This window comes from Barbus barbus (assembly GCF_936440315.1).
Source record: "Barbus barbus genome assembly, chromosome: 18".
NCBI classification, from domain to species: Eukaryota; Metazoa; Chordata; class Actinopteri; order Cypriniformes; family Cyprinidae; genus Barbus; species Barbus barbus.
This window is the reverse complement of record NC_136746.1, coordinates 13659616-13673268: the sequence shown is the minus strand read 5'-3', so window position 1 is coordinate 13673268 and position 13653 is coordinate 13659616. Positions and strand designations below refer to the sequence as shown.

Below are 13653 nucleotides of genomic sequence, written 5' to 3'. Positions count from 1 at the left end.
ATGTGTGCAAACACTGCTGGGAATATGTGATTAATCAAAAAAAAAAAAAAAGTAGTTAATAGGCCTACATTACCACACTGTTTATTAAAAAATTGTCTGTAATTATCATGTTCAAAAATGTGTGTGAATATTATAAAATACACAGATTTTTACTTTTTATTCATCTCACTCTTTTAAAAACTATAATTAAAATATTACATGCAAAAAAGATTATAATATAATATCATATAATGGAGTGTTTAGAGTCTGTAAGATTGAAAGAAGTCTTGTATGTTATTTTGATCAAATATACAGTAAAACTGTAGCACTGTGTGAAACAGTATTAAAATTTCAAATCAAAACTGTTTTCTATTTTAATCTATATTTTTTTTCTCGCAATTGCGAGTTTATATTCCGCTATTCTGACTTTATATCTCGAAATTATGAGTTTATATCATGCAATTCTGAGAAAAAAGAATACCACGCAATAACCTGTTTCTTTATTCAGTGGGGAAAACGAGCTTCCAAAGAAAACAGTTGTTCTGCTTCATACTTTTGTGGAAATCATTATATTTTCAGGATTCTTTAATAAGTAGTTAAAAAAAAACATTTATTTGAAATAGAAATATTGCAATAAAAGCATCTTTACTGTCACTTTTAATTTAATACATCCTTGCTGAATAAAACCATGAATTGCTTATTAATTTGACTTTTTTCAATATTTAAAAATAAAAAGAACTGATACTAATCATTTATGCATCTGCTTATTTGATTCAACTGGTATGATCAACTCTTTCAGACTGAGCATGGGGTGAGATCTGTCATAAATGGAGAATCTCTGCCAGTGTCTGACATGAAAAAAATAAAGAGAGTGGAAGAGGAGTGAGTGACTGAAGAGAGTGACTGCAGGCAGCAGAAAAGTGAAGACTGAGGGTGATGAATACAGCGCACAACTCCAACTGTGATAGCAATCACTCGTATGTCAGCACCTCTCTTCAGCCACAGGGCGACAGCGACACATCTCTCACAGTCGCTTCTGCCTGCGTGTGTCTCTGCACATAGCCTGTAGACGGGTCACTACAGCCTTGACCTGCACGATTAACCCACATGAAGTATGAGACTACATAACATACTCTATTGTATTAGACACTCCACGACCATGCGTAACCTTCACTGACAGGCTGAGTGCACATGGGCCACGAGACACAGAGAGAATAATAGAAAGCACATTCAGAGCATTAGACGTTGTGTCAGTCTTTCAGTATCACTTTGTATGAACAAAATGAGCTTTTCATAAGCAAATACTGAAAGACACTGCTCTAGCTGAGAGCGGCAGCAGTTTCATCTCTTTCTCTAGTCGATAAAAGAGTCATTTAAAAGGAAGATGCAACATCTCTCACTGCGGCTGGCAGGAGGAAATATTATTTTCTCTTTATGCACCAAATAGGCCAATAAATCGGAGGGATGGATGATTTTATTTTGAAAGCAGTTTGACTGGATGTCCATCAGATGTGATGAAGGTCAGCGCTGGAGAAGCGGTTCTTCTCAGGTTACTTAGATCAGTCTATCGATGACTGTGTTACTGGGCTCCTGATGAGAACAATTAAGGGCTCGTGTTACTATCTCATCTATACGTGGCTAAGGTAAAACTGCATTAATGGGAATGATTTACAGCCACAATCAATACACGGCTGATACTAACAGGCCACAGTGCAGTTGCACTCTCATGCAGGGCACAGCAGGATCTGACTGAGGGTTGCTGGGAAGACTGATGACTTTGTTGGCTTACTCAGCGGCCCGATTACAAGCAGCACCACCTGTTCTGACCAAAACCTTCACATTTAATAACTCAAGTAGAGTGGGAATGGAAAAGTAAGGTAAACGTTTTGACAGATATACCATTTAAATGTTTGGGGTCAATAAGAATTCCAATTTAAATAAAATAATTATTTCATTCAGCAAAAAAGCATTACATTTATCAAAAAGATTTCAAATCAATGCTGTTCTTTTGAACCAACATTTTCACAAAAGTATTAACAGCTGTTTTCAACAATGATAATGATAAGAAATGTTACTTGAGCAGCAAATCATCATATTAGAATGAATTCTAAAGGATCATGTGACACTGAAGACTGGAGTAATGATGCTGAATATTCAGCTTTGCCATCACAGGAATAAACTAAATTTTAAAACAGATTAAAATAAAAAAATTTTAATAATATTTCACAATATTCCTGCATTTTTAATCAAATCAATGAAGTCTTAGTAAGCATAAAAAATAAAAAAGATTAAAAAAAACACTTTACAGACCCCAAACTTTTGAACGGTAGTGTATTTCCATTCCATGTCTTTAATCCTGAAATCTAATGCAATAGAATATTTCAGAACTAGAAATATGTATATTCAACATACACACTGACATGACCTTTCAAGAATTCACCAGTGTCTTTTGCAGGCCTAAAATTCCGATATTTTCAGGCTGTGAAAAGGCACATCAGTTTATTAAAACAAACCCACTTTGTTCTTTCACACAGACAATAACAAACATGACCTCAAAGATATGAAGTTTTATGAGTTAAACCAGATTTCTCAGAATTATCTTCTTTTTTTCTTTTTTTTTTACTCAGAATGCAATGGACATTAAAAAGCACAAGTATTTAAAAATAGTCTTCTTCGATGAGAAAACTAAGAGAATTAAGATATTTTGTACAGTTTGTCAGTGCTTTTCTAAAGCACTCCAAAATAATTGATGAGCAAAAAGCGGACTCATGGATCATTAAACATATTATTTTTGCATAACACACTTCATAATGGTTTATGCTTGATGCCCTATTTAGACACGAGGGCTTAGAGAGCCTGACTTGAAATCAAAAACAAATTTCATGGATGATATTTACAGTAATTAGCTGTTGTGGTCCATTATGATGAAGGTATTGATGATCATGATGCTGTTTTGATCAAAGTCAGAAATTTGAACAAAAATCTAATCATATTACAACTTTAGCATTTACCATATATCAAAATAAAAAGCTCATCCGTCAACAGTTTGGCATGTAACAAGATGTCATACTAGCTTCAAGAAAAGGGTTGGAGCTGAAACTTTTTTTAACTATTTAAAAACAAGATCCTTTTATGCATGTATCTTGTATCTTGCCATTTTGTATAAAATAGTAGACATTTTTTATATGCACTGTATGCATATAAATCAATAATCCAGGTTTTCATCCTTTTTGGGGGCTGGACAAAATAATGTCAACACCTATTATTACAGGGATTCATATGATTTGTGTAGGCAACAGTGAAAAAACAAACATGATGATTATCTTCACAAAGCCAACATGCATGAAAGAGCTGCAACTGCTAAAACTTAAATCATAGTCATCAATACTAAAATGCAAAATGATGATGGTGTTGTGATCATAAAATCTGGACAGTTGAAGCACCAAGATGAACTTCAACATCTGCCCTGGCCAGACACCTGAAATGATTAAGCGTACAGCTGGCAGCTGATCTTACCTGTATTTTGATTGGCCATGAAAAGTTGCTGACATAAACATGGAAAGTGATGTTGGGATTTGCAAGGAAGGAGAATGTCTCACAGGAGAAGCTGTCTCTGTACTCTTTGATGTTAGTCTTGGACACTATGGGGAATTCCTCCCCGGAGATCGTACCCGCTGCAGGGACACAAAACACAGCATCAGCAAAGTGCATGTCAGCCAACAACAACGCCTGCATACAAAACCCTCTGCTAGATTAATTATGGAATAACATTCTGATCAACCCTTCAACAATAAAACATCTGAATAATGCATCTGAACAAAGCCATTGTAATGAGCTCTAATTGAATACCAACAGAATCAATAGAGAAAGTATCATGAAAAAAGGCCTAAAACGTCAAGCTTCTTGCTGCTTCTCAAATCATTTGAACAGATTAAATGGTTAATAGTGAATACATAATCGATCATAATACAGTAAATCTCAAACCACACACGAACACGAACATCAGTCAGTCTATACTGATGATTCCCAGATGACCCATTGAGAGGCTGTTCCATTAAGTACAACAGAATGAAAACTGATTTATTTTACTTATTAGCCATTCATCACAATTCAAAATATGACTCTTCCATTAACCACTCTTTTGAGTTCAGTCTTAAATACTGCTATAAATATGCTCTCACGCTTGTCATATGACAATGACTCTTACAGTCAAACACTATTCTAGTGACCATTGGGAGTGTGCTTTATCTCTGTCTATAGGGCAATCTATAGCACTTCTCTACATATCTGCTTGTCATAGAGGTTTATTCAACAGCAACAAAATGAAAAACTATTTCGCTTAGGCATTTGCCTGTGCAAGAGCACTGTCTGTTTATCTTAATTGAAATCAAAAAGCACACTGGTGGTGGTTGAGGAGAGACCCCCCCCACATGATTGTAAAGCGCTTTGGGTGTACAGCAATACACAATAAAGCGCTAAATAAATGCATCATTCATTCATTCATTCATTCACTTTATGAATGCCCTGACAAATGGATTCATGGTATTCAGATCTATTTTACAAAGAAACTCTTTCTTTTGGGATTTCATTTTATTCTCATATACATGAAATACAATAGCATGAGTACTTTACCTGTTGAGCCAATAGACCATGTTATGTTGAGGTTGAAATTGTTGGATGCATTAATGGACATATCAAGGTTCTTATTGGTCTGGAAAACAAATAAAATGACAAAAAAACAAGTATTTAAATAGCTGCGATAAAGTATTTTTTACTGTATTAAATGTGGACTTCTTTTTAACCATCATGTTGTGCTCCAGTCATATTTTCACAAAAAAAATATTTGTTAATATTATCAAATTAGACTAAAACTTAACTTAAAAATGATCATTTTTGTACTTTTGGTGGATTATTTTCCCAAATTGTTACACCTGTGATGCTCCCAGTCAAAGATGTCCAGTCTGCAAATATTACTTAAAAATGTCTGATGCTACATTACTCCCAAATATTGGATTCAGATTTTTTGTCAACTAGTTGCTGTAAAAAAGCTAATTTTAAAAGGCCAGTCACACCAAATTAGGTAAAGGATTTTCAGCACAGCACAAGGGTTACATTTAGAACAATGGGTTATAATATCACATTCTAATGTCTTTAAAATAACATTTAATTTTCAAATCTTATTTTTTCAAAATCATGTTCTACATAAGTGTTGTAACGATCAACTGTCTGCCTGTGATTGTGTTATGCCACATAATAATTTTGTGCTAAGTGTGCACAAAAAACAGCTTGTCGCAGGAAAATCTCAAATTACACCTGTATAGGACACAAATTTGGGTGTTGCAAAAATGTTTTTAGGGAATACAATAAGTTCAAAATCAAACCATTCTAAACCATTTTGTTTGTGAACACGATGCAAATTCACTGACCTCTTCCGGAGTTGCCATGAAGTTAATGGCCGTGTAGTGCTGATCATCCTCTTGAAGCAGACTAAAAGTGAACTGGTAGTCTATCAGAAGATTATCTAGTGAGGTAGAGAAAAAAAACACATAAATTGTATTTGTCATTTATGTCAAATTGCTTCAGCATAAAAATCATGAGATTTGTTAACATTATGGGGAAGTCGTGGCCTAATGGTTAGAGAGTCGGACTCGTAATCCAAAGGTTGTGGGTTCGAGTCTTGGGCCGGCAGAGATTGTAGGTGGGGGGACAGCGCTCTCTCCACCCTCAATACCACGACTGAGGTGCCCTTGAGCAAGGCACCGAACCCCCAACTGCTCCCCGGGCGCCGCAGCATAAATGGCTGCCCACTGCTCCGGGTGTGTGTTCACGGTGTGTGTGTGTTCACTGCTGTGTGTGTGCACGTTGGATGGGTTAAATGCAGAGCACGAATTCAGAGTATGGGTCACCATACTTGGCAGTATGTCACTTCACTCACTTATGAAAGTGATTGCTTGGAAAACATTCTTCATGTTCACATCATGTTGAAATCACAACATCATGGCAATCACAGCTATTCTTCAAAGTAAAACCCAAAGTCTCGATGGGAGAGAGAAGCAGTTGTGATATGAAGGACTTTTTGACAGCTCACATCTGCACGAGCAACTAAAGGTCACCTTGTCCGATTCAATTGTGAAGACGACATATGATTAAATAGCAACAGACAGAGAAAGGCTGAGGATTGATTTGATTGTCCAGCGGGTCAAAATTAATATCAACTCTGCAGAGGAAAGAAAACACTGAACTGTCATTGACATTATTGCACAAAAAGATGAAAAAGCTTTCACTGGATTCTAGTTCTCATTTATGACCTTTCTGAAATCGACAGAAGCTTTTATAGATTAGGAACATTCAACAATGAGTAATTTAGGGGTTTTTTTGCATTAAAAAGTAGTGGTGTTTTTGTGATTATAGTTCAATTTATTGCTAATCTAACTCATGACTTTGAGAACACATCATCAATCCTTAAAACTTTCAACCTTAAATGAGCAATTGCAAACTAACTAAACTAATCAAACTGTTTCTGTCCCCACACTAATCCAAGAAAAACTTGTAGGCCTTGTTCACGAGATGTTTCTCTCAACATATCCTTGCATGACGTAACAAATTCACATTAAACCATAGCAGATTGGGAGTTGTTCACAGGAAGCGACCGAAACTAAAGGATATTAGCTTCAACAAATAGCCGTGTTCATTCTGCAACCACAGAGAGATGGAGAATTACCGCAGATCAGATCAAAGCGGCCGTCTTGAGCTTATCTCTTCCTCTGACCACTCAGTACCCTCAAATAGAGAGATTATTGTTGGTTCTCGCTCTCTTTCTTTCCTTATTATTGCCCCAGGTACACAGCAAAGCTATGTTTATCCCATAAGGGTCTTTGGAAAACTTGAGAGAGTTTTTCCATCCCATGAAGGGAAAATAAGAGTGGAAAATCTAAAAGGGAGATCAACAGGCTGTTTTGGGTTGTAGGATATACATGTAGTTATGTCTATGTGCTTGAGAGGACACTTAGAGCTATTTGTTGCCCACTCTTTTAGACCTCCTGCTGTTATGATATTAATATTTTTGAGTGTGCATCTGTGTTCGCTTGCATGACTGCATGTGTATGTGCGTGTGAGTGAACGTGTGTCAAGAGTTAATCAAGTACAATGCAAAGATTAAACGAACATAAATAACAATACTATGAAATATTTTCACTGCTTCCAACATTTTTGCATTATGCAATTATAAGAAGCCAAATAATTGCACAAATTTAGCCAGTAAATCAAATTTACCCTTGAGAGAAATCAGGGAGCACTAAATAATATGGTTATTTTGTGGTAACTTAATCTAGAGAATTTGCATGAAAACATGTGCTGCTATTCTATTTCAGAGGAATTAAATTATTAACATATGAGGTTATTAACCTTTCTTGAACTCTGGAATATTTTCACCATCATTTAATAAAACAAAACATACATCAGAAGCCAAAAGAGGACGGTCTGATTACAACCGACAACATCATTGTTGTCTTGTGACGTGCTCTGGTTATGAAATACACACATTTATGTACAATACATAATTCAATAAAGCTATTACAAGAATCTCAAATAACAGTCTCATCAAGCCAAAGTATATTTTCCCCTAAACATCCTGCAGAACATTTCATTTCCAGGTTCAGAGATCTGAAATGAAGCAATAACAGAAAGCCATCCCTGGCAAATGGGATCTAGGTATTTTATTTAATGTCTTCTACCATAAACGTTATCATCCTCAATTTTGGAACACCTTGCTGGCGGTAATGAGAACAGCGGAGGGTTAGGGACATCTGGAGTCATCTTTTTTAGAAGCAGGAAAGAAAATGGCACACTGCCCTTAAATAATAAGTTGAAGCTAAATATACACTGGTTCACGTGGTCCTTGTGAATGCAATGAGCTGAAATTATTTTTTTTTACACTGTAGACAACCAGGTATGCGTAACAAAAGCACATGATTTAGCTAACCATTCCTGATAATACAAGGTCAGATGTTCTTGTTTACAAATTATTTAACGGGTATGTGGTATGTGTTTTTGCTCATGTGTATCAAAACAAAATATGATCTAAATTATACAAATTTTGGAATAGCATACAACTATTTTTGCATTCAGGAATGTGCATACATGATATGCAATTTTCCTATTCTGCCAAATTGTGCGGTACACAACTTGAATGTGGTTAACTTGACTATTATATTCCTAGTGTGACAAATAATCTGGACACACTATCAACCAATATCTCCATTATCGCTGACTATCTGCAGGGACTTCATTTGAAAGCACATTATATTTTAAAGAGGCATAAATAGAAAGAATCAATTGACATTAGAGGTTCTGGATTGATTACATCATAGATGTATTTTCAAATCAATTTTCTCTCCATATCATCAGCGTGACCAAAATACAATGGAGAAATTAAAATCCTAATTCATCCTCATGCACTGTAACATTGTCTTGGTTGGAGAACATATCCACACCTAAGGCTTAAAGCCAATACAATTATCTTAAGAAAATAAGATTGGCCCTTAGATGTCCAAATAAAAGTGTCTTTGTGCACAAGCACAAAACAGCCTGACTGAAAGTATTTAGCAGTCTAGGCAGAATGCCTGATTAGTTTTTGATGAGGGGCCTGAGGGTGTCTGGTAGTGTCTGTCTGGCTGGTGGGACACTCATTGGGTATGTGTTTAAAACAGTAGTTATGGCTTTGATTCAGGCTGAGGGAAGTTAGCCGTCGATCAGTGTATCAGACATAAACAGAGCAGGGCGATATGGCCCAAAAAAATGATCACGACAATTTTATTTTCTTCATATCAGTCGATATTGATGATTATCACGATACATTTCAGATCTTTATTTCTTTATTTTCTTTTATTTCTTTAAATTTTTGCCTTTAATGAAAGCTGTAGAAACCAGACCATTAATTGTGGTTTTAAACTACTCTTTAGGGTCAGAACATGACAAAAACTTCACATTTTTGAATTTTGAAGAAAAGAAAAGAAAGGAAAAGAAAAGAAAAGATACTCTAATGGTGCTCTAAAATTACGGTAAGGACGTTAAAAAAAATGTGTTTATTACAGTCCAGCGCTACTCTGTACTATTAGAATATGACATAACATTGGAATATGACCTCTAGTCAAATAAAGAGAATGATTTGATGAGAGTTTTGACTGCACCACATTCATCATCATGTATATGGCCATTGCAATATGACCTAATGACACTGAAGGTGAAACTGTAATATACAGCTATCCGTTGCGTTAGTGAAGGACACATTCAATTACCGTTACAAGTGAGCTGCATTTATCGTCATCATTACTATTATCATATTTGATGGCCCTTGATTTTTCTCCTTGTGATAACAGACATTACAGAGACGAACCGTAAACATCAATCCCACTCAGTGGGTAAATGTCACTGATGTTCCCTTGGGGAGTTAGACTTGTCTCGCTCCGACTAGCCTCTCTTCATGGCTTTAATTGGTCAAATTAGCGAGTGTGTCCGCCCCACATATTCAAGGCCGGACAACTGAATCACTGCACACGTGTGATGAAATCCACAGTGACAGAGTGATGGGAGCAGTGTTAGTAAGAGATAACAGCTGGATGCTGGGAGTGTGAGGTGCTGCTTGTCTTTGCTGGGACGAGTATGTGTGTGTGTGTGTGTTATGTGTCTGTTAGAGAGATTGCAGGCCAGCTGCAATGTACACTTCAGCGTTTAGTACACCATACAAGGAGTATGAAATGAAGAAGAACAGTTGCTTTAATCTGAACTCCAGTGTAATATAATCATAGATACCACATAGGTTATTTTATCTAACCATGACTGGCATCAGATGCCTCATGGTATGTGCTGTGAGTTTAACATGCATTTGGGAACACAGCGTGCCCCAGGTTCACATTATTTTCACATTTGCATAACATTATTGTGGACAGAAGTTCACAGCACTTCACCAATATTCTGGTCCAATAAAACCTTGAGGTTTGAAATGCTTTTTTTTTTTATTATGCCAGGTTTGAAATGCTAAAATCTTACGGGTTTGTACATTTGAAAGTGAAGCATGTAAGATAATTATTACAACTATAATTTGTAGTGTGAAATTAAATTAGTATTAGTCATCATCAAATATTCTTTTTACAGTACGACTATAACAGTAATATATTTTATTTTTTTTGCCAAGTTAACATTCAATAATACAACTATTAATAATAATATAATATAGTATTGTTCTTACTATTATTATTATAAATTTATTGAAATATAATTAAAATCTCAGGTAGTACTTTAAAAAAATATTTTACATCAAACTGGTCATAATAAAACCACTTTGATGTAAAACATAAAACCATGTCTTATGGTTTGCAAATTCAGATGTAGTTTAAAAAATATTAACAATAATTTCTGTTTTTGGTATGTTAGTTTGTTTGTTTCCATACCATGCAAGTCAATGGGGTCTAATCTTGTTTTGGACCACACTGACTTTCACTGCATGTACTAAAATGGTTCAAACATTTTTCCAAATGATCATCTTTTGTATTCAGAAGAAGAAAGAGACAACATGAAGGTGAAACAGAATTTTCATTTTTTGGGGTGAACTAACCCTTCAATATCGAACGTTCAGTCACAGGTTTGTATTTATCTGCATTTTACAACAGAACATCCAATGGGAATTCTCTTTCTAATGCGTGTTGCATTTCAGTTGGAAAGAGGGGGGATGCTGGAAAGGATTTGTTGACCACAGGAGGATATGATGCAGTGCACCATCAATCATGAAGTGATATAACAGTATTGTGCTGCAGCGACTGGAGGGGAGGTCAATTATAAATAATGCATTGGTAATAAATCCTCCTATATACAGGGAACGCAACTGTGATCTGCTCATAAAAGCCTTGCAAACTCCTCACACGTTCTTCTGACACAGTCATCTCCTTGGTGTGTTGATTAATCATAATACTAAGAACCTTTCCACCATAAGGCACCTTTTGCCTTTGTAGTGCAGTAGATAACACAAATGTCTGGTAAGTAACATAAACCTCAGATGTCCAAAAGGTAGCAAAAAAAAACTGTTTAGAAGCAAGAGTCACACAAATTGCTAAGAACAGAATGGATCACCTACTGATGATTCTGCGGCCATTAAAATAAATTGGCTGTCTGGATGTGCTCTGCTTATCTGAGACTCTGTAATCAAATGGAGCTTAGTTTTAAAAACATTCATTGGTGGCATTATAGGGCTGTTTACGTAAGCCTGGTTTGGTTGGTCAGATCTGGTCTGGGATGGAATTTCTGGGACTTGTAGTGACAAGAGTAATGATTTACAACAGGTTTTTTATTTTCTTTGAGTACTGAGTAGAGTTTAATTTCCTGCAGTCTTGTGGTTTGTGTGGATGAGCTCCCAGTCATTTTCAAGAAAGCCCGTGTCTGCTGCTCCTGAAGATGATGGTTCTGTTCTGTGGCCGTGTCATTTCCTGTATATCTTTTCCTTTATTCTGTGGACAGATGAGGAAGTTATGACTCCTCTAAACTGTCAATCATGACAACTCGACTAATACTAGAGCTGTTAGGCTGCCATCTAGTGCTCTGAATATAAACTAAATCTATACTTGTGTGTGAGACAGAGATTTTCTATGATAGACAGAGAATGCTAAACAGGGAGAGCCAGAGACAGCCAGCTTTGACAAACATCATGGGTTACTGCTAAAAGTTTGTTTGCAATCCTATAATATAATAATCCTATAATGCTCACAACATGTAAGAGTAACAGTGCTCTAGGGATTTGGGATTGAATTCCTATTCCTAATTTAAAATAAATAAATAAATAATGCAAAAAATTGGCTGCTAAAAAACAAAACAAACAAAAAACAAACCTTTTGTACCATGTAAATGATGCACATTCTGAACATTAGCATTAGTAGCACCTGTAAAAACGGTCTAAAAATATCTGTTACTTTAATTACAAAATAAAAAGTAAAGTAAAATACAAAAATAAGCAATGTAAAATATAATAAAATAAAATAAATAGTTTACCCTATAAAACACAATGAAAAAATACAAGAACTCAAGTTACTCAAGAACATGAGCCATTAAAAAAAGACTGAATGACTTTAGTTTAAAAAAAAAGCTTCTTTTAGAGAGAACCCCACTTTTGCTCTAAAGAAGCATAAAGTCGGTCCAGTTCTCCTAGCTTCAAATCATACAGCGTAAATGCTGTATCTTACCACACATTTGTACTGCATTTTATAGCAGCTGATGTATGGGGGGTGAATCAAAAGTGACTGCTTGCACACTGCACTTTCTGACCTTCAGATTCTATCTGAGGCACTTTAAGTCAGAATCAGTGATTGTGGCTTGAGGACATGCTGGCCGCTTCCACTTCTTTGAAAATGGAACAGAAGCCCCTACTTAAGGTGGGATAACAGATTACATGAGTGAATGTCCATGTCATGGCTGCTGAAAATGATTCTGAATAATATTCGCTGTTCTATTTTTTCTATTCTATTTCTATTTTTTTTTTAATCCACCACAAACATCTGTACTGAGATCCAAACCTCTTTTAAACTCTCCAAATAGGCAACATGTGAACTATACATCTCAGCTATGGGTGAAGCCAAGAGCACACGTGTTTCACTTTGGGCTATGCTCTTGGCTCTTGGCACAAGGTCAACAAATAAGATTCCCTCACACACAATGCACACATATACACATAAAGATACAGCAGGCAGAAGCCAAGATGAACAAGTGGCGTTATACCGCAGAGAACAGATAAATGCTTGTGTGATGGAGTCCTGATGAGGGGTTAGAAAGAAACACTTCCATCTGCTGTGCTTCCAGAAGGTGCTGTATATGTTTACTTTGTGAAGTTTGAAAGTGCAAGGGTGAAATAGGTTTGGCACAGGTAATGTGTGCGAGTGCTGGATGATATACTGAATACTCACAATATATGTGTGATGTTTGTTTTTTGGCTACATAAAATTAAGCAACATTGTGACTATTACAATGACTTTAATGTGCTGTTTATTTGGCCATTAAGTTTCCTGAAGGCTGTGTCATTAGATTAGTGTTGTTGTTCTGTTGTTGTATGGTTCTTACATCAAACATTTTGAATCGACTTGATTCAAAGATGATTGCTAAAATGATGCAATTTTGGAGAAAATCCATGAAGAGAGACAATACATTAACATTATAAAATAGCAAGATATAACAGTTAGCAATATCACCAGACCTATGACTGTGTGTGTGTGTGTGTGTGTGTGTGTGTGTGTGTGTGTGTGTGTGTGTGAGAGAGAGAGAGAGAGAGAGAGAGAGGCAGAGAGTACCAGTGAGGGTTACTTACAGTAACATGTTCCTCTAAGTGGGTTGCCAAGGTAGCGATTTTCAGAATCACATCTGCAATAAAAAAAAAGAAAGAACAATTAGTTTACCAATATGATGCATGTACACAAACAAACTAGATTTGGGAGCTAGTTTTGACCCATCAAGGGAGAAATAGTTCATCAAAAAATTTAAATTCAGTGATTATTTGCTATAGTTATACAACAAGACAACAGCTATTAATGTTTCAACTATTCTTTTAAAATATGTTGAGCCCATAATAAATAAATACATGAATAAAAATTATTGATTGATTGATTTGATACATTACATGTCCCAAAAGTGATAGTAAAG

General features: G+C 35.8%; 1 protein-coding gene across 1 annotated transcript in view; it reads right to left on the bottom strand.

The window, feature by feature from the left end:
* The window catches only part of LOC306884335 (attractin-like protein 1), a 270253-nt gene that overhangs the window by 130081 nt on the left and 126519 nt on the right, over window positions 1–13653 (bottom strand). The window contains exons 22-25 of the mRNA XM_079440107.1: window positions 13322–13374; window positions 5406–5500; window positions 4612–4690; window positions 3496–3653 (exon numbers count right to left, since the gene is read on the bottom strand). Coding sequence (XP_079296233.1) covers window positions 3496–3653; window positions 4612–4690; window positions 5406–5500; window positions 13322–13374 — 385 coding nt within the window. The remainder of the gene's footprint in view (window positions 1–3495; window positions 3654–4611; window positions 4691–5405; window positions 5501–13321; window positions 13375–13653) is intronic.